Here is a 22,217-nt window from a genome sequence, read left to right as displayed (position 1 = left end):
AGCTATGCACTCTGCTATTACTTTTGAACTGGGCTGGATTATTAACAAAAAATTTCATAAGTGAATACATATACTGTGAGGTTACTGTGAGGATCCCTAGATCCTTAAATAGATGTCTGCAGGATGACTGTGGGTGGGCTCCAGCAATTATTCTGATTACACGTTTTTGAGCAATGAGTACTTTTCTACTCAACGATGAATTACCCCAGAATATGATACCATACGAAAGCAGTGAATGAAAGTAGGCATAGTAAGCTAATTTACTGAGATTCTTATCACCAAAATTTGCAATAACCCTAATAGCATACGTAGCCGAACTCAGACGTTTCAGCAGACCATCAATGTGTTGCTTCCAGCTTAACCACTCATCAATGGACACACCTAAAAATTTTGAAAATTCGACCTTAGCTACAGACTTCTGTTCAAAGTCTATATTTATTACTGGAGTTGTGCCATTTACTGTACGGAACTGTATATACTGTGTTTTATCAAAATTTAAAGAGAGTCCGTTTGCTGAGAACCACTTAATAATTTTGTGAAAAACATCATTTACAATTACATCACTTGGTTCTCGGTTTTTGGATGTTATTACTATACTTCTACCATCAGCAAAAATAACTAACTTTGCATCTTCATCAATATGGAATGGTAAGTCATTAATGTATATCAAGAACAGTAAAGGACCTAAGACCGAACCCTGTGGGACCCCGTACTTGATAGCCCCCCAGTTTCAGGAATCAGCTGTTGTATTAACATTACATGAACCACTTATTTCAACTTTCTGCATTCTTACAGTTAAGTATGAATTAAACCATTTGTGCACTGCCCCCCTCAAACCATAATGATTTAGCTTATCTAAAAGATTTCCATGATTTACACAGTCAAAGGCCTTTGAGAGATCACAAAAAATACCAATGGGTGATTTCCGGTTATTCAGAGCATTGTACTTGGACTGCCGGCACTGTCTGATAACTATTACCCCTGAACACATTACTCGGAGGTGGCAGTGATAGGACACTTCATTGCAAAATTTTTGCAACGTGGACTAGTTCGCACGTGCCGTTCGAACTCTCATAAGGACAACGTAGCTCCACGGAGTAAATCATCAGCTAACAATGATTTTGATCTACAGCTGCGTGTGGCACGTGCCCCCGGACTCCAACCGCGTGCTCATGTAGTCGAGGCCGTAGAGCTGCTACTGCCACAGCTCTGGCGGCAGAGTAGAGACACGATGCGACATAACGTCAGTCCCCGTAGATTAGCGGGAGAAAAAAAACCTGAAAAACTTCCGAAAAGACGTTCCTCGCGTAGTCGTTGTATCTCAATTACAAGTCCGCAGCGTTTCCACTTATGCGAACTCGTATAATTGATGCTTTTCTTTATTTTCTTCTCTCGTTCGCATAGCACACACCACTGGTTGCGAGGAAATATTTTACTTAACAGTTATTTCTTACGCTCTTGTCTCGTTGCTATGGAATTGTTGTGCTGGTATGCAGCGAGATCCAGAGATACTCTTTGATTCAGTCTTTGTAAGATTGCGTCGTAATACGAAAAGTTCACTTCTCAACTAATGACGTGAATATTTGCACTTCAATGAAATAGTAAAGCTGCATGTACAGCTGTTTGTACAGAAACCAGATGGCAGTCATAAGAGTCGAGGGGCATGAAAGGGAAGCAGTGATTGGGAAAGGAGTGAGACAGGGTTGTAGCCTCTCCCCGATGTTATTCAATCTGTATATTGAGCAAGCAGTAAAGGAAACAAAAGAAAAATTTGGAGTAGGTATTAAAATTCATGGAGAAGAAATAAAAACTTTGAGGTTCGCCGATGACATTGTAATTCTGTCAGAGACGGCAAAGGACTTGGAAGAGCAGTTGAACGGAATGGACAGTGTCTTGAAAAGAGAATATAAGATGAACATCAACAAAAGCAAAACGAGGATAATGGAATGTAGTCAAATTAAATCGGGTGATGCTGGGGGAATTAGATTAGGAAATGAGACACTTAAAGTAGTAAAGGAGTTTTGCTATTTAGGAAGTAAAATAACTGATGATGGTCGAAGTAGAGAGGATATAAAATGGAGACTGACAATGGCAAGGAAAGCGTTTCTCAAGAAGAGAAATTTGTTAACATCGAATATAGATTTATGTATCAGGAAGTCGTTTATGAAAGTATTTGTTTGGAGTGTAGCCATGTATGGAAGTGAAACATGGACAATAACTAGTTTGGACAAGAAGAGAATAGAAGCTTCCGAAATGTGGTGCTACAGAAGAATGCTGAAGATTAGATGGGTAGATCACGTAACTAATGAGGAGGTATTGAATAGGGTTGGGGAGAAGAGAAGTTTGTGGCACAACTTGACCAGAAGAAGGGATCGGTTGGTAGGACATTTTATGAGGCATCAAGGGATCGCCAATTTAGTACTGGAGGGCAGAGTGGATGGTAAATATCATAGGGGGAGACCAAGAGATGAATACACTAAGCAGATTCAGAAGGATGTAGGCTGCAGTAGGTACTGAGAGATGAAGAAGCTTGCACAGGATAGAGTAGCATGGAGAGCTGCATCAAACCAGTCTCAGGACTGAAGACAACAACAACAAATGAAATAGTCTTTCAGGAGTAGTCGTTGATTTAGTCATTTGTCAAACTATTTAATGATGTAGCCCACAGCGGGTATTTAACTGATAACGAACAGTTTATTGTTATTTTATCACTAAATACTTATAACTCTCGCACCACACGCACACGGAATAGTTTAGTTAAGTCAGTCCGATTGAGTTATAGTTTCTTGGCAATTACCACAACTCAACACTTTAGCGTAATTGTTTTATCTTCATGATGTCGTGTACTTGGGTCCCACTCAAGACTAACTGCGTGTATTCTTTCATAGAATGTTCACTTCTCCTTAAAGTCCAACTAATTTAAAGTCAAGTCCAATGTTCACTAATTCCGCTATTAGATTTCAATTAACCCGTAGTGCACGGTTAAATGAGTCTATCTGTTCCTGTCTCAGTTCATAAAATCAGTTTCTTAAGCCGTGAATCCCGTCACACAACAAACACTTCTAAACTCGAAAAATCTCGTCACTATTCGCAATCTCAGTAATTCAGATCAGAACTGCTCACGTACGTCTGCACTGAATGAGTTCTAACAAGCGACTTCTTCTGTGGAAGAGCATTGTAGGCGCATTGAATTTCTTCGTTGCGCTTACAACTCTCTTCCTCATAAAAGTTATCTCTGATGATATTACTTTGGACTTAACTTTTGAGATATTAATTTCACATTTGTCACATGGATATTTGTCCATTGCTGAAATACGATGTTTTTTATTTCTCTTTCGCTAACAAATGTGCTCAGTGATGTACAATGTAGTTGTTGACAAAACTCTTTCGTGTTAGCTCATCGGCAAAGATGTCGTAACTGCCAAGATAACTTTCCCTACTTCATGTTCCTTCTTAATTGACTTTAAAATGGTTCAAATGGCTCTGAGCACTATGGGACTTAACATCTATGGTCATCAGTCCCCTAGAACTTAGAACTACTTAAACCTAACTAACCTAAGGACATCACACAATACCCAGTCATCACGAGGCAGAGAAAATCCCTGACCCCGCCGGGAATCGAATCCGGGAACCCGGGCGTAAATTGACTTTAAGATGGTCGTTGGGGGGTCACATACTTCTACGGCTATACTCCGCGGACCTCCTTACTTCTGGTACCGTCACCTTTTACTCACTTCCATGTAACATTCGCCAATGTCGCATGGATAGAATTATTGTCGGTAAATCACCTTAGGAGCTCTAATTGCTCTGATTTTTATCGTCGTGATCATTTTGCGAGACACGTGTGGGAGGGGGTATTACGTTGCGAGACTCCTCTTGGAACATACGCTCTCGGAGCTTCGACCGTATCCCACTCCGTGATGTACAATGCTTCTCTTGTAGCGTGTGACATCTTAGTTCGTTGAGCATCTTAATGCTCTTGCCCCTATGAAAGGATTCTGTGATAAAATATGCCACTTTTCCTTGGATATTCTCTCTCTCTTCTATAAATCCAATCTGCTGAAGTTCCGAGGCGTTGAGGAATAATCAAGAAGGACTCGAACAAGTATTTTGTAAGCTAAATTTCCTTAAGATTCCTGCCAATAAATCTCATATTGGGGCCTACTATTCCTAGAGTTTTCTGTGGGTTGTCATTGCCCTTTAGGTCACTTGGGAAGGTTAGTCCCAGGTATTTCTTGGTATTTACTGTTTCCAGTGATGTATCACCAATAGTTTAATCGAGCAGTTTCTCTTCGCTCTTTTATGCGCAATCTGTTACATATACGTACCTTAAGGATCAACTTTCATTCCTTGCACTGATCGTCGATGATCTGCAGGTTCTCCTGCAATTCCTTACAGCCTTCTGGCATTACTACCTAATTGCAACATCTACTAACATCCGAACGGAGCTTCCGACCTTACCATCTAGACCATTAATATGTGTTGTAAACAGTAATGATCCTATCAAATTCTCTTGCCATCCTCCTGAAATTACCTTTGTATTTGTCGATTTTGGTACTTTAAAAACGACGTGTTGAGAAGAAAGTCCTGGGTCCAACGATAAATCTGGTCGACAGTAAACACAGCTGTTAAACTACCGTAGCCTACCATAGACTGTGGTAGCAGCCTTGGCCAGTTACGTTTACGTTAGATGAGTTGCATGTCTATTGGGGCTACATTTTGATCGCTTTATTTGCGTATGCGATCAGTGTCTTACTAGATTCCTATAGAAACCGGAAGCGAGGGATTGTATAGAAACTGAGTGAGGCTGTATAAAGGGCCACGTAACATAAAGAACATTTTTGTTGCACATAGTTATCCTCCTGTCTGTGAATTAAAAATGAACAGTAATTATAACAAGCTTGAAATTCTATGTGTTTAATTCAGATCTTATTCGAAAATTGTTGCATTGGAATGCGAAACGGAAAGTTGTAGTAGAATAAAGAAAAAAATTCTAGGTTTATCTTGCAGCACTAGGAAACGCAGTTTTCTCAAATCGAGACAAAATTCTAAAAATTCAAAATAAAACGTATGAAACACTGCTTCAATACAACGTAAAGTTCATATAAAACATGTTTCTGTTATTCCTAAAAAGCTTTGACATTTGTCAATAATAACTGGAAACTCTTACCTTTGATCATGATGAAGAACGTTGTATTGAGTATAAAATAGTAATAACTAAGTAGATTTTTTTATTTTTCTGAATGTAAACAGTATTTGCATGGAAAGAAATTGTTTTGGCTACATTAAAACTCAGATATTTTTCCATTGAGTGTTCTTACACCAGATATCTCCAAGTGAAAATTATTTCGGTTTTACAATGACAGAACAGAGCTGACGTCCACAATGTACACTATGTGATCAAAAGTATCCGGACACTCCCAGAAACATACGTTTTTCATATTAGGTGCATTGGGCTGCCACTTACTGCCAGGTACTCCAGATCAGGGACCTCAGTAGTCATTAGACATCGTGAGAGGGCAAAATCGGGAGCTCCGCAGAACTCACGGACTTCGAACGTGGTCAGGGGATTGGGTGTCAATTATGTCACACGTCTGTACGCAAAATTGCCACACTCCTAAACATCCCTAGGCCCCCTGTTTCCGATGTGCTAGTGAAGTGGAAACGGGAAGTGACACGTACAGCACAATAGCATATTGGCCGAACTCGTCTGTTGACTGATAGAGACCGCCGACAGCTGACGTGGATCGTAATGTCTAATAGGCAGACATCTATCCAGACCATCACACAGGAATTCCAGACTGCATCAGGATCCACTGCAAGTCGAGCCGCTGCTCATAAGCCACACATCTCGCCGGTAAATGCCAAACGATGCCTCGCTTGGTGTAAGGAGCGTAAACATTGGACGACTGAACAGTGGAAAAACGTTGTGTGGAGGGACGAATCACGATCCGATGGCAGGGTGTGGGTATGGCGAATTCCCGGTGAACGTCATCTGCCAGCGTGTGTAGTGCCAACAGGAGGGGGCTTACATTTCTAGTTGTTTTGCGTGGCAATATTACAGCACAGGTCTACATTGATGTTTTAAGCACCTTCTTGCTTCCCACTGTTGAAGATCAATTCAGAGATGGCGATTGCATTTTTCAACACGATCGAGCACCTGTTCATAATGCAAGGCTTGTGCGCGGAGTGGTTACATAACAATATCATCCCTGTAATGGCCACGCCTGCATAGAGTCCTGACCTGCGTCCTATATAACACCTTTGGGATGTTATGGAATGCCGATTTCGTGCCAGGCCTTACCGGCCGACATCGATACGTCTCCTCAGTGCAGCACTCCGTGAAGAATGGGCTGCCATTTCCCAAGAAACCTACCAGCACCTGATTGAACGTAAGCCTGCGAGAGTGGAAGCTGTCATCAAGGCTAAGGGTGGGCCAACATCATTCGGAATTCCACGATTACCCATGGAGGGAGCCACGAACTTTTAAGTCATTTTCAGCCAGGTATCCGGATACTTTTGATTACAAAGTGTAGCTGCGCTCATTTTGAGGGTATCCGTGTTTGTGTGCATAGTTCACGAGTAACTGTGCTTACTAGTTGTAGATTGCGGCAGACTAAGGAATGGCCAATACGGCAGTATAGTTGTTATTGTGGTGCGGTGCAGCGTACTCTTTGCAGTGGCGGCTCTGTCCTCTGGAGGCAGATCGATAGCGTTAAGCCGCGGCTGCGAACGAGTCCCTCGGCGCCGCTCGCCGCAACTCCAGCTGTCTTCCACAGCCCCTGCAGGAATTGCTGATGCTACCTGCGGGACCCACTCGCTTTGCAGGTTGCATAACCGCCACAGCTTATACACTGGGGGACGTTGCAACAGCAGAGCTGTTTGCCTTTTATTCCTGATTAAAAGAGAGCTGTATCCCAACAAAAGAAGGCAGCGCTGAAGTACCTCCATACACATTGCTCTCTTGTCCTGCCAAAGCTTAGTACGGATTTCAATCAGTACGTAAAAAATCACTAAATAAACATTATTATGGCTTTGTCGGAGTAGATTGGGTCTGGATGAGCATTAACTTTGAAGCGAAGGTTTCCCTTCCTCTTAAATTAAAAATTTGTCTCGTGAGCTAAACACTCGAAAGGTACTAGATATATTTTTTCCCTGTAGCTTAGACTTGCTAATATTTTTATAACTGTGTATATACAGTAGCATTCTGTACTTTTGTTTCTTCTTGCTACAGTACTTCGTTCTGATGACTATTCATTGGAATCGAAACCAGTAGACTGTAATATGTACACCAATACGATCAAGACATTTGTGGATAAAAGAGTGTTTCAAATAGATCGCGTCCGCTACTATTATAATATCAAATTTCGTCGAAAGATCCTCTTCTCCATCATAAATCTTTCCATCTTGTTGGCAGCTCTCCATCTGGATCTATTACGAACTAACTTTTTTGATTTCCGCATAATTAGAGACTCCTGGTTTATGTACAATTTGTTTTTAAAATTTCCAGTCGCTCTCTTTCTCGGGATACCTTTACGTGTAATGTTATTTCTAGAACATTTACCAGAAACTGTCTGTGTCGTATTATGTGACAAATCCACCCCTGTTTACTTTGCCTTGTTGTTTCTATTAATGGCTTTGCCTCGCCGGTACTTTGCAGGACTTTACGGTTGATGGTTTTATTTGTCTGCTTTGTTCTTAACAGGTGTCTGCAGCACCATACACCGAACGCTTCAAGAGATTTCATTTGATTTTTGCCTCTTGTCCACGTTTCGCAACCACAGACAAAGTAGTTCCAAATGCAGCAGCTCTCATCCATCTTTTCCCTCACTGCAGTACTTACATTGTTTCAGCCAATCTCCTTTTTTATTCATGAATATTGCTTTTGTTTATTTAAATCTTTGCTTTATTTTTTTAATCTCTACTTTTTACTTGTCCCTTAGGACTGTATCCATAACCTCCAACATTCTTTGGAGAGTTCTTTCATGTGGAGCTGTCGCAGCTATGTCATCCGCAAACCTCAGTTTGTGCATTCTTTCTCCATTTAGGCTGCTACCTTTACAATATTCTCTGCACTCATTTATTGCATAGTCTATGTAGATGTCGAATAGGAATGGAGAGAGGATGCATCCTTGTCTGACGCCTTTAATTCTAGCTTCTTTTTGCGTATTTTTTACTTTACTGTCGCTGTGTGTTATCTGTATAATTTTTTCTTCACTCTTCTATCTCTTTGGTCTAGATTAATCAATTTAGAATTTAGATAAGTTTGTTGCAGTGTTGAAGGTGTAAAAAATCTGTGTAACTTTTTTTCTTTCGATCCTAATGCTTTCTTCAGTTACCCTCCGAAGACATAATATACCCTCACTTGCGGTTCTGGCTTCTCGGAAGCCAAATTGGTATTCAGCTAAATTGACTACAATTTTGTTCTTAATGCGTCTGTGTATTATTTTTGTTAATACATCAAGTGTTTCCTTCGCTGCAGTTGTTATAATATTTGTTGGATTTTTCCAATAGTGGTTAGTTATTTGAAAGAGGGTAGTTACTTTGAAGTCCCTGTACGTCCTCTAGGCCTGGCTATGCTTGGCAAATGCAGACGAGCGACGGAAGCGTGCCTTTCTTTCTACGTGAGCTTCTTGCGTGCTACTTCTGACATACGTCTGACATATCGATGATGTTTCGTTGAATGGTTCGCACACTGACACTTTTTGATGGCCCAGTATTGAAATCTATAGCAATTTGTGGAATGGTTGCACTTCTGTCACGTTGAACGATTCTCTTCAGTCGCCGTTAGTCCCGTTCTTGCAGGACCTTTTTCCGGCCCCAGTGATGTCGGAGATTTGATGTTTTATCGGACTCCTGATATTCATGGTACACTCGTGAAATGGTCGTAGGGGAAAATACCCACTTCATCGCTACCTCGGAGATGCTGTGTCCCATCGCTCGTGCACCGACTTCAACACGACGTTCAAACTCACTTAAATGTCGGTAAAGTGCGATTGCAGCAGCAGTAACCGATCTAACAACTGCGCCAGATACTTGTCTTATAAAGGTGTTGCCGACCGCAGCACCGTATTAACCGTGTTTACATATCTCTGTATTTCAATACGCATGTCTGTAACGGTTCGTTTGACGCTTCAGTGCACCTCTTTATGAGTAGATTATCAACGTATTTAAAATTTTAAGTTTGGTCAGTAACTACAAGAAATATTCAAAATAAATTTTTTGTTGCTCCTGAAAACCGTTAGACAACCTGTAACTGGGACAGCGCAGCATGAACCGGCTTAGTCGTTTTAGTGTTACAGACAAATGCAGTGACTACATCGATAAGGCGAAACTGAAGGCGCTAACGGCGATTCCGTTTGCGTTTCCAGGACAGGATGTCGATGACAGGCAGTCTGATGCCATTCGATACGAGCAGCGAGGTCGGCTCTGGCGGCGGAGGAAGCGGAAGCTGTGGAGCTGGGGGCGGCAGCGGCGGCGGGAGCGGCGTCGGAGGCGGCGGGGGCGGCGTGCTCAAGTCGTCGCTGTCGGCGGGCCCGTCGCGCCAGCACGCGGCGCAGGCGGCGTCGTCGACGTCTGCGTCGGCGCCGCTGCTGAAGCGCCGGCGCGACGAGGAGGTGGGCAGGGGCGGCTGCCGGCCGCGCGCCAACGGGCTCTGCAGCATCTGGTACGGCCTCTGGGCCGGCGCTATACAGGCCTTCCTCGCCGTTCAGGTGCGTCCACGGCGTGTGTGTGTGTGTGTGTGTGTGTGTGTGTGTGTGCGCGTGGAGGCCTGCTCCTCCGTTACGTGAGCAACATGAATCGAAAGCCCAATCACGAGGGCATTGCGTAACAGAATGTCGGATCCCTTTATTTTCTGTCATCAGTCTTTACACTACTTTGATGAGGCCCGCCAAGACTTGCTCTCCTGTGTCATCTCAGAGCAGCGCTTACACTCAACGTCTTCAATTATTTGTCACGTACATGCCGATCTTCGTGTTCCCCCGCAATTTTTGCCGCTACGTCTCCCTCTAGTGCACGGGTGGGAAGCCAGCTGCCCGAAGATCGAATGTGGCTCGTCATTAGATTCAATCTGTTCCGTCGAAGAAATTCATGGGAGCGGTGAAGCGCTGGCATTGCACATCTCACTCATTTTGTTGCCCTGCATTCTTGTGTTTAATTGTGAGAGCTTCTATGTGTGATAATATTCATGTTCTCTTGCAAAGGTGCATTTTGATGCATAATTTATTGCGATGGCAAGTCGAAAATCTTAGGGCTGAGTTAAAATTTTTATCGACAAACACTGACGTCACGGGTGCTATATCTTCGAACTTATATGAAGAGAACGCTGCTACCGCGGTACGGCAGCCAACGGTAAAAATGAGAACACTTTTATGGCATCCATACTTTTTAATTTAACGCCAAAAAATCTCCTAACTATTAGCAATTACCTGGGCTATGCTACAGATATTTGTTAAGTTAGCCAACGTTGGTTGCCATATCCCCTACATGTGACGGAGATCAGGTAGTTGGCACAAGGATGACTCTCTAAGCTTTTTGGTTTTAAATTTAAAAAAAAATTGTGTAAAACTGTGTTTTCATTTCCGCTCGATAGGTAGGCTGTTAGCAAGTCACTCCTACTGGCACTTGGTCGAGTTCACAGCGTCCAACATGTTAGATTTCTTCGATGTCGCCTAGTTCACAGTTTCCGTCTTTCTTCTCGGTGGCATCAATTTAACTAGTTTCTGGATGAACATAAAATGCATGTACGCTTTGATACCAGTATTTTTATACATTGCTTGTTGGCTGGGATTGGCTTGTCGGGAAAGTGGCGCCAGTCACATAATTTTGATACCCCTCAAATATTAACTTTACTATAGTTTTGCTTTATGTAGTTGGACTGCTGCTGTTGTGTCACGTGACGAGGTAGTACGCGAGCTTAAGTGAGTACGTGAAATAGGCCCGCGGATCGCAAGAGGTTGGTCATGCCTGTTCTGGTACAATAGGAGCTATTTTGTCATGCCTTAAAACAAGTGCAATAGAAATGTTCCTTCCGTCTCGTCCACAGAGCTCCCGCTGCGCCGCGCGAAGTCCCAATTGCATACACACGTAGCGATAAGCAGCGCACGACATAAATTACACGACGCAATGTTCCGCTGATTTGATCGGATACGTTTACTGATTGACCCAGATTAATTCCATGCATTACTACACACATACTATCAGTCTAAATAAGGGTCCCCAACCTCGCTTTGACTTACGATATAGCATTAGTATCGACTTTACTCTGATCCCACTGATCAACGGTCTATCAAAAGACTCTCAGATTCGACCACTGGATTGGAAAACGAGCAATGCAAACAGCGAAAACGGCATTTCAAGCCCCCCCCCCCCCTTCCCAACGATAATTTCCTCTACAAACAAAACAGGATAAAAGTCAAAAAATTCAAAAAAGGAGAATGACACACACAGAAACACCACACTTAAATATACTACTGGAACAAAGGAATTTGAGACTTCCTTTAGACTTATCCAAGCCAACCTCGTTCGCGAACAATACCTCCGGGCAGCTAAAGACTCCACGCTCTGCTATGCGTGTGCGCTTCCTAAACTGCAAGAGTCGCGTTTGCAAACAGGCAAGCTGGTTACCACGCCCACGCTATTGAACACACTTTCGAAACTTTCCACACCGGGAGGACAATTTGATAACTTCAGATCATTACATGTGTCGGAAATACACTCTATAATACCATCTCTGCCTCAGAGGGTACAATACCTTACGAGGGCTGCCTGAGGACTTGTCGATTTTGCGAGCTACAAACCATTCCGCAGAATTATTTTACGTTCAGGCCATTCGGCCAATGAGCCTAGGCAAACAAATGCAAACATCTCCACTGGCCAAACCCAGCTCCCACTAATGGCAGCGAGCAAAGACGTGCTTCATATCAGGGCTTTCCAAGTTTTTCCTAAGTCCGCCTGGGTAGCTGCGCGATTAACCTGACAAATCGCTAAGCGGAGGTGCCCAAGTTCGCTTCCTGGCTGCGTCGGAGATTTTCTCTGTTCGGGGACTGCGTGTTGTGTTGTCCTTACGTTCGTATTGTCGTAATTGATATTCCACTATTGAGATGGCTGAATGGGCACGTCCCGAAAGCCAATAAATTGAAGAAAAGTGAATCGGCGCATCCCGAAAGCCAATAAATAGGAAATAAAATTTCTCCAAACAGGTGCTGGTAAAACCGACCATCCTCGAAAATAGCGTGGTCAGCCCAGACCAGTGTTCATGTAGCCGGATTAAAGGAAGGCCGAACCATTCTCTCGAGGAGGCAGGTCCAAAGTTTCCTTCCCATGGATATCAGAAACTAGCTCCAGCCTACCCAGTAGCAACAAGACGAGTACACAGATTCGACCAGGAAATGATCTGTCCCTTCTTCTACTATCGTTTCTCGCACATTCCTTTCTTCGCTTATCCTGTTAATACCCTCCGGGTTCCTTATGTTATCAGTCTGCCTTATTTTCAACAACACATCTGAAATGCAACGACTCCTTTTTTCCCTACGAATCACTTCCATGTGATACTACGCAGCAAACAAACATTCTCAGTAATTTCTTCCTCAAATGAAGGCCTGTGTTCGGTTCAATTCTGCTTTTTACGGCGAACAATCCCTTTTTGCCTGCGCTAGTCTCTTTCTTATACCGTACTGCTACATTCATCACGCGTTATTTTGCCTCCAAAATACCAGAATTCCTTCACTTCTTCCACTACGGGGCCCACAGATTCTATGTTAAGCTTAACGTTAATGTAATTTCTGGTACTTATTGTTACTTTCATCATCATTTTGACTTTCCATCGTACTGGATGGTGCGAATGCTGGCGTGTGACGATTTTCAGCTGTAAATAAATTAGCCTCTGGCTGCAACAATCATTTTTAATTTCTTTATTATGTAATCGATTTCGGGACTACCAGCTCCATCTTGAGGTGCACCTCGTAATACACTACTGGCCATTAAAATTGCTACAACAAGAAGAAATGCAGATGATAAACGAGTATTCAATGGACAAATATTTTATACTAGTACTGACATGTGATTACATTTTCACGCAATTTGGGTGCATAGATCCTGAGAATCAGTACCCAGAACAACCACCTCACGGCCTTGATACGCCTGGGCATTGAGTCAAACAGAGCTTGCATGGCGGGTACAGGTACAGCTGCCCATGCAGCTTCAACACGATACCGCAGTTCATCAACAGTAGTGACTGGAGTACTGTGACGACCAGTTGCTCGGCCACTATTGACCAGACGTTTTCAGATGGTGAGAGATCTGGAGAATGTGCTGCCCAGGGCAGCAGTCGAACATTCGCTGTATCCAAAAAGGTCCTACAGGACTTGCAACATGCGGTCGTGCATTATGCTGCTGAAATGTAGGGTTTCGCAGGGATCGAATGAAGAGTAGAGCCACGGGTCGTAACACATCTGAAATGTAACGTCCACTGTTCGAAGTGCCGTCAATGCGAACAAGAGGTGACCGAGACGTGTAACTAATGGCACCCCATACCATCGCGCTGGGTGATACGCCAGTATGGCGATGACGAATACACACTTCTAATGTGCGTTCACCGCGATGTCGCCAAACACGGATGCGACCATCATGATGCTGTAAACAGAACCTGGATTCATCCGAAAAAATGACGATTTGCCATTCGTGCACCCAGCTTCGTCGTTGCGTACACCATCGCAGGCGCTCCTGTCTGTGATGCAGCGTCGAGGGTAACCGCAGCCATGGTCTCCGAGCTGAGGCCATGCTGCTGCGCCGGAAAGAGTGGCCAAGCGGCTCTAGGCGCTACAGTCAGGAACCGCGCGACCATTACGGTCGCAGGTTCGAATTCTGCCTCGGGCATGGATGTGTGTGATGCCCTTAGGTTAGTTAGGTTTAAGTAGTTCTAAGATCTAGGGGACTGATGACCTCAGAAGTTAAGCCCCACAGTGGTTAGAGCCATTTGAACCATGCTGCTGCAAACGTCGTCGAACTGTTCGTGCAGATGGTTGTTGTCTTGCAAACGCCCCCATCTGTTGACTGAGGGATCGAGACGTGGCTGCACGATCCGTTAGAGCCATAGGGATAAGATGCCTGTCATCTCGACTGCTAGTGATACCAGGCCGTTGGGATCGAGCACGGCGTTCCGTATTACCCTCCTGAACCCATCGATTCCATATTCTACTAACAGTCATTGGATCTCGACCAACGCGAGCAGCAATGTCGCGATACGATAAACCGCAATCGCGATAGGCTACAATCCGACGTTTATCAGAGAAGGGAACATGATGGTACGCGTTTCTCCTCCTTACACGAGGCATCACAACAACGTGTCACCAGGCAACGCCGGTCAACTGCTGTTTGTGTATGAGAAATCGGTTCGAAACTTCACTAATGTCAGCACGTTGTAGGTGTCACCACCGGCGCCAACCTTGTGTGAATGCTCTGAAAATTTAATCGTTTGCATATCACAGCATCTTCTTCCTGTCAGTTAAATTTCGCCTCTGTAAAACAGCATCTTCGTGCTGTAGCAATTTTATTGGCCAGTAGTGTAATTATTCCGGCGACTTTGGGAACCACTGCACCCGCGGCAGCGAAGCAATGTATGAGGAGATGTTGCGTCTTGCAGGGGGCGCAGCGCAGCGTGCGCGCGGCGTCGGCGCTGGGCTGGTCGGCGGACGTGCAGGCGCAGGTGGCGCTGTGCGCGCTGGCGGCGCTGCTGCTGCCGCTGCTGGTGGCGGCGGCGTGCTGCCGCGTCGGCAACCTGGCCAACGACGGCGCCAAGCTGGGCCGGCACCTGGGCGCGCGCCCCGACCCCGCGCTCGCCGCGACCTCTCCGCGCCTCTGGTCGCACGGCGGGCCCACCGCGCCCTTCCTGCACCTCGCCTCCGCCTTCTGCCTGCTGCTACCGACGCTGCTGCTCGACGCCCGCCTCCTGCACGAGGGGCTCCTGCCCAGGGGTAAGCGAACTTCCTATCCGCCGTCCGTCACGCACACAAAGGAAGCGGGCCACCCGCGTGTTATTGTTGTTGTTGTGGTCTTCAGTCCTGAGACTGGTCTGATGCAGCTCTCCATGCTACTCTATCCTGTGGAAGCTTCTTCATCTCTCAGTACCTACTGCAGCCGACATCCTTCTGAATCTGCTTAGTGTATTCATCTCTTGGTCTCCCCCTACGATATTTACCATCCACTCTGCCCTCCAGTACTAAATTGGCGATCCCTTGATGCCTCATAAAATGTCCTACCAACCGATCCCTTCTTCTGGTCAAGTTGTGCCACAAACTTCTCTTCTCCCCAATCCTATTCAACACCTCCTCATTAGTTATGTGATCTACCCATCTAATCTCCAGCATTCTTCTGTAGCACCACATTTCGAAAGCTTCTATTCTCTTCTTGTCCAAACTAGTTATTGTCCATGTTTCACTTTCATACATGGCTACACTCCATACAAATACATTCAGAAATGACTTCCTGACACTTAAATCTATACTCGATGTTAACAAATTTCTCTTCTTCAGAAACGCTTTCCTTCCCATTGCCAGTCTACATTTTATATCCTCTCTACTTCGACCATCATCAGTTATCTATCTACATCCATCTACATCCATACTCCGCAATCCACCTGACGGTATGTGGCGGAGGGTTATTTTGCTCCCCAAATAACAAAACTCCTTTAAGTGACTCAGATGGTTCAAATGGCTCTGAGCACTATGGGACTTAACATCTGTGATCATCAGTCCCCTAGAACGTAGAACTAACCTAAGGACATCACACACATCCATGCCCGAGGCACGATTCGAACCTGCAACCGTAGCAGTCGCGCGGCGCCTAGAACCGTTAGACCATCGCGAGCTGGCTTAAGTGTCTCATTTCCTAATCTAATTCCCTCAGCATCACCTGACTTAATTCGACCACATACCATTATCCTCGTTTTGCTTTTGTTGATGTTCATCTTATACCCACCTTTCAAGACACTGTCCATTCCGTTCAACTGCTCTTCCGAGTCCTTTCCTGTCTCTGATAGAATTACAATGTCATCGGCGAACCTCAAAGTTTTTATTTCTTCTCCATGGATTTTAATACCTACTCCGAACTTTTCTTTTCTTTCCTTTACTGCTTGCTCAATATATAGATTGAACAGCATCGGGGAGAGGCTACAAATCTGTGTCACTCCCTTCCCAACCACTACTTCCCTTTCATGTCCCTCGACTCTTATAACTGCCATGTGGTTTCTGTACAAATTGTAGATAGCCTTTCGCTCCCTGTGTTTTACCCCTGCCACCTTCAGAATTTGAAAGAGAGTACTCCATTCAACATCGTCAAAAGCTTTCTCTAAGTCTACAAATGCTAGAAACGCAGGTTTGCCTTTCCTTGATCTTTCTTCTAAGATAAGTCGTAAGGTAAGTATTTCTACGGAATCCAAACAGATCTTCCCCAAGGTCGGCTACTAGCAGTTTTTCCATTCGCCGTTCAGACGGCTGCTCAGCTTTCTCAAAGGATTTTAAAGACACTATTCGGTAAAAAGAATTAATTCTTACACATTGCATAGTGTCATGTGTCAGGTTAACGGTGAACTGACACCTTTTCCTTAGTGGTCATAATTATTATCATATTTCGAAATTAAATAACCAGCTGCACGAAATTAGTTTACTTGCAGTAAGAGAGTGGGAGTCGCTGTGACATTACGTTTGGTGGATGTTAGGTCATAGCAATGAACTCGCACACCCAGTTCTTTAAGGAATCGATCTCCCATGTAGAAAACATCATAGCAATAAACTCGCACACCCAGTTCTTTAAGGAATCGATCTCCCATGTAGAAAACATTATCTCTCCTGACGTATGTGCTGTACAGTGATATAAATTTGCAGATGCATTCAGTGGTACATCAGGATATTATCTGTGAAAGGGGTTGCAAATAGAGTGAGTAGTAAAAAACTAATAAATTCAGATACTGATGCTGCCATTTTACTGCATGAACTGCGAAAATGTGGTTACACCTGTTTCCTTTCATAATTTTGTGTGTGTGAGAGGGGGGGGGGATTAAGAGTGGAAGGGGGTGTTAATGGGAAATGATTCTAATAGTAATGAAATTATATGTAAAGTCTGCTACAAGTTGTCAAGTGCTCTTAGTCTCAAATACCGGATGAATATAATCCAGGTATTTTGTGCGCCGTGAATTACACTGCCTCAAGATCTATACACAGTTTCTAACTATGTACTACTTATAGCATCAAAATTTACCATAAGATTATAGCTCTTAAGGAACAGATTATAACAACATTTTACATTCGATCAATAACTGTATGAAGTACCACATTGAAGATACCATATAAGTAATCTGCAACTGGGATCGTGCCTCGGGTTAGCCATGTAGTAATTTAGTAGGTTGGTGCATAAGTTTGTAGAGTTTTTCCATAAGGCTAATAAACAAAACAGACAAACGTAACAGAGACTTTAGTCATCAGTAATATATGGGGTGTTCAAAAAGTATCTCCCCAGTGCCGTATGATTGTCAGCCGGGCGCGCCGTATGATTGTTTGCCTGCCTAGGTAACTTCCCTTCAAGTGGACTCTCCCAACATTCCATTGTTTCGTTTATCTCAGTATCGTTGGTGTGTGTCGTTACGTGTTGACGCGAACGTTTAAGTTACTTCCTTTGTTCAGTTTTTGTCACTGTTAAAATGCTAACCATTGAGGAACGTGTGTTTTTAATCGAACAAGTGTTCAAAGCTGGCGCGGTAAAGACACTGTTTCAGTTCGTCAAACATTTAATTCAGTTTTCCCGGGAACAACACTCCCATATCGCGATACTGTGCGAGATTTGATTAACAAATTTCGAAGTACGGGGTCAGTGACAGATGCACCGAGAAGTGATCGTCCTAGCGTTTTGTCTGAGGATAAACTAATCGATATTTCCGATAGAATGTCCATGAGTCCGAACAAGTCAGCAAGAAAGATCGCCCAGGAAATCGATGTTAGTGTCGGAACGACCCACACAGCTGTAAGGAAAAAATTAGAACTTTTCCCTTGGAAAGTGACAGTCGTGCAAGATCTGAAAATACTGATCATGGGAAGAGACTGCATTATTGTCAACGGTTCAAAAATTTCGTTCAACAAAATGGAAGGGATATTCTTAATGAAACGTTTTGCACTTACGAGGCGTGGTTTCGTTTATCAGGGCACATGAACTCGCAAAATTCTCGTATGTGGAATACTGCAAATCCATTGTGTATTCATGAGGAACCATTTCATTGTGTGAAAATAGGTGTTTGGATTGCAATTTCTAGACGTCGGATTCTGGGTCCCATATTTTTCAACGAAACAATAAACGCACAACGATACTGCAGTGATATTCTGTACCCATTCATTGGAGAATTTGTGTTAAGTGAATTACTGAACCGTTATTTTCAACAAGATGGTGCAACCACGCATTCAGCTCGCGTTTCAATGTCACTGCTTGCTGATGTTTTTGGTGATAGCACAATTTCACAGGGACTTTGGCCTCCACGATCGCCTGACCTAACACCACCTGACTTTTCCTTCTGGGGTGCAGCGAAAGCAACTGTCTATAAAAACCGTCCAAAATCCACCGATGAACTGAAAACTGCAATATCCACTTTCACTGCTTCTGTTACAGAAGAAATGTTACAGCTTGTGTTTCTAAACATGATTAGACGAATTGATTGTGTATTCAGCAACAGGGGGGACACTTTCAACATTTAATGTGAAAATTTATAAGTAAAAATGAATATTCAATAAATTAATAACTTGTATTTCACTGAGTTTTCATTTCAGTATATTCGCTGCGGCATACGTCACGCGCGGCTAACAATCATACGGCATTGCGGAGAGACTTTTTGAACACCCGGTCTTATCCTACACTATTTGCAACCGTCTGCCAACGCTCGGGTAACTTTTACATTCCGCGATTGAAGAAATCACATGGTTTTGAGGCGAAGAACTCGTCGAGCCATTTTCTCATCTGGAAAGAAACTTCCTTGAAAGTTGCTCGATAGAGAGCGGAAAAGGTAAAAATCTGAGGGCGCAAGATCTGGTAAAGAAGGAATGTCTTCCGCACCCAATTAGTGTTTTTGTCAGTCGGGCGTTATCATGGAGTAGCATCATTTCACGCAGTCTTCCTTGTCGCCGATCTTCGACTGCGTCTGCAGCAAGCCTCAGTTGTTGACAGTAAGTGTCAGCAGTGATGGTTACACCCCGGGAAAGCGTCTTTTATGGATGCATGCAGATCATTGCACGGGGAGTTGATGCTTTGTTTGGACTAAACCACTCCTTCCTTTTCCTTATACCCATTCACACGGTTTTTGAACCTTCTCCATTGCAAACAAATCTTGCACGATTGTGGAATAACCACAGTTCATCACTCTTGCCTTTTATGGATTACACTGACGTGGATCATTGTGGATTAATGCGCTTAAACGATCTTCATCAAACCCGCAATGTCTTCCTGAACGTGAAGAGTCACTAATGTCAAAACGATCCTCCTTAAAACGAGAAAACCATTTTGTCGCCGTGTTCTCTCCAATGGCATCCCCACGCACAGTGAAAATGTTTTTGCCTGCTTCCGCTGCTGTCACCCCTCTATTGCACTCAAACAGAAGAATACGCCGGAAATATTCCGATTTCTTCACTTGGCCCTCCATTTTCTAGAATCCACAGCGCCAATCATTATCTCCAAATGACAAAATGTAAACTCAACCAGGCTACAAATAAGAAATGACAATAGACAAATAAACCCATAGTAAACGGATCATCAACATGCAAAAAAAAAAGAAAAAAACGCTGCCAATTTATGCCATATGAAATGTATCTCGTACGTCGAATTTTTCTGTAAACTTTAGAGGACATTTGTATCTATTTCCCGTCTCGAGAAAGTGTGTGAGAAGCGCGGCCACTACCACCCACGCGCACAGATAATTCGGCGAGAATGAACTATTGATTACATCCGACGTATTTCATAAATGGTTCAAGATATCTAAACGAGTTTGTGACAAATGATAGCATACAAAGACGAGAGTATTATACCCATGTCGTTAACATGCGAATGATTCGTATCTGTCAGGATATAGAAGTAACTACATATTTTTGAATTCTTCTAACAAATCGGGTTTGTAAGGGCTAGAGGTTATTATCGTTTCTTTGTTGTTGCTGCTGGGCTATTTTTAATTTTGGTAAAGGTGGGCCTATAATCTTTTGGGCGTACTGCGAAAGATGTTGACTGTGTTACCTTCTCATTTGTGTCAGCCATGAAAGTGCCCTCATTATTGTTGTTGCCATTCACTTCTCCTTCCTGCACCAGTTTCATTTTCATTAGTAGGACTATCAACTGCTTCTTCGCTATTTGCTGCAACAACATAAAATTCATCTTCTTCAATTTGCATAGGCCTATGAACTACGTCTTTAACACCTTCATTTCCTTTGTTTGTCTCATTTACTGTGTCCCTTCGATTATCATTTAAGTTTTCTCCGCAGATTATGCCTATGTCCGATATGCACACTTCTACAGCAACGAAATTTGCATCTGAAAATATAGACGAATTCAAAGGGACACATTTGCGAAATCCATTTATCGCTGTAGACGGTACAGCTGCCTCTCCAAGAAGCTTACTGATTGTCATTGCCCTTCCTGGGTTGTTTCGGAGAAACTTTTCACAACCTCTGGCATAGAATGTTTTGAAAGGTGCCATAAATGATACATACAGAGATTGTAGTTTGTGGCTACAATGTGGTGACAAACACACTACGCTTGTATGATTTTCTCTCGCTTTTTGTATGAAGTCTATGTTTTTTGTGTGGGTGGCGTGTCCATCCAGAATAACTAAGACTGGATCGTCAGCCGTAGGTTTTGTGTCATTCAAGAAATGATCAAACCATTTCATGAAAATATCCATCCATTGCGATGGCAGGTAAATGCGGCTCCTGGAGGAGCACCATCTTGAAGTTCAACTTTCATTCTTTGTCTGGGAAATACCACAAAGGGTGGAATAAATGCCCCCCCCCCATCCTTGCAGACATGCATATGGCTATTGTTGAAAGCAAACTTTTTTCTGCTGACGTAATAGCACCAACTTGGCGTCTGCCTTTAGAAGTGAAAACTTTTAAATTTCTAGACTGAACTGTCGTTAGGCCAGTTTCGTCAACATTGTGTATTCTATGAGCAGGATAAAAGTGTTTTTCTTGCACTTCCTGGAGAACGTTGAAAAATCTTTGCACATTAGCTTTATTAAAGCCCTGAGCCCTGGCCATTGAAGTGGATTCTGGTTTCCTAAGGCTTATGTTTGGATGTCTTTTCCGAAACTGTGCCACCCTGTCCTTGCCTGCCATCTTTTTTTTCTTTATTAAATGGGTGTGGTAGATTATTCCGCCCAGCAAGTTGAAACCCCAAGTGTCGTAAATCAGTTACTGATATGCCATAATATCTTCGTCTCATGTCAAAAATATGACTAACAAGTTCTTCTTCTTGCTTTTCGTTGAAAACACATCTAAAGTTTCCAAGAATCTTCTTATTTTCAATAGCATCACGGTTTTTCTTCTGGAATCTTCGTTTAAGTGTGTTTCTTGGAACATTGAACTGTTTGGCTGCTTTTGCAAAGGACATCTTTTCTTTTCTTACAGCTTCCAGTGCCTGTTGCATAGTCTGGGAATCCCACGACTGTTGCAGTGATTTTCTCAAATAATTTGACGGCATCTTGGCACATTCGTGTAATATAGAACATACGTTTCAAAAATCGGTTAATATATTAATGGTTTAGTATACCTACGTATTTTCAGACAGACTATTTTCTTATTATCAATCGGTTGTTTTAAAATAGATAGCTTAAGCAAATTATTTAGAGTATGTTACGGCGAAGTGGTCACTTGGCCGATTTGCCCTACCAGACGACTGGCCACTTCGCCCGATTGGACGAAATTACGCTGATTGTTGTCTGGAAACGACAATACGTAACTACCAAATACATAAATATTTAGTTCCCAAGGTTAAAATATACATTTTACCAGCACTATAGCAATTAAATGTCGTAGTACATACATTGTAAATATACGCAATTGAATTGGTCAATTACTCTTCATCAGATGTATAGAAAACACAAAATATGTCACTGCAGACGAGTGCGGCCGTCTATCTCCACAAGACTCGCTGGCGATTCCAAAGAAGTCTCTTTGAATAGTTTTAAGTGTTCTCCA

General features: G+C 43.3%; 1 protein-coding gene across 5 annotated transcripts in view; it reads left to right on the top strand.

Annotated features, from left to right (window-relative positions):
* LOC126266947 (protein tincar) overlaps nucleotides 1–22,217 on the top strand; it is a 531,342-nt gene that overhangs the window by 469,853 nt on the left and 39,272 nt on the right. For 4 of the 5 annotated variants that reach the window (XM_049971658.1, XM_049971655.1, XM_049971657.1 and 1 more), the window contains 2 exons: nucleotides 9,372–9,713; nucleotides 14,645–14,975. In XM_049971658.1, the coding sequence (XP_049827615.1) occupies nucleotides 9,378–9,713; nucleotides 14,645–14,975 (667 nt within the window). In that variant the 5' untranslated portion in view covers nucleotides 9,372–9,377. The remainder of the gene's footprint in view (nucleotides 1–9,371; nucleotides 9,714–14,644; nucleotides 14,976–22,217) is intronic. The other variant, XM_049971656.1, reaches the window with a different exon arrangement.

Source organism: Schistocerca gregaria, chromosome 4 (assembly GCF_023897955.1).
Source record: "Schistocerca gregaria isolate iqSchGreg1 chromosome 4, iqSchGreg1.2, whole genome shotgun sequence".
Classification (NCBI taxonomy): domain Eukaryota; kingdom Metazoa; phylum Arthropoda; class Insecta; order Orthoptera; family Acrididae; genus Schistocerca; species Schistocerca gregaria.
This window is presented reverse-complemented; position numbering and strand designations above follow the sequence as displayed.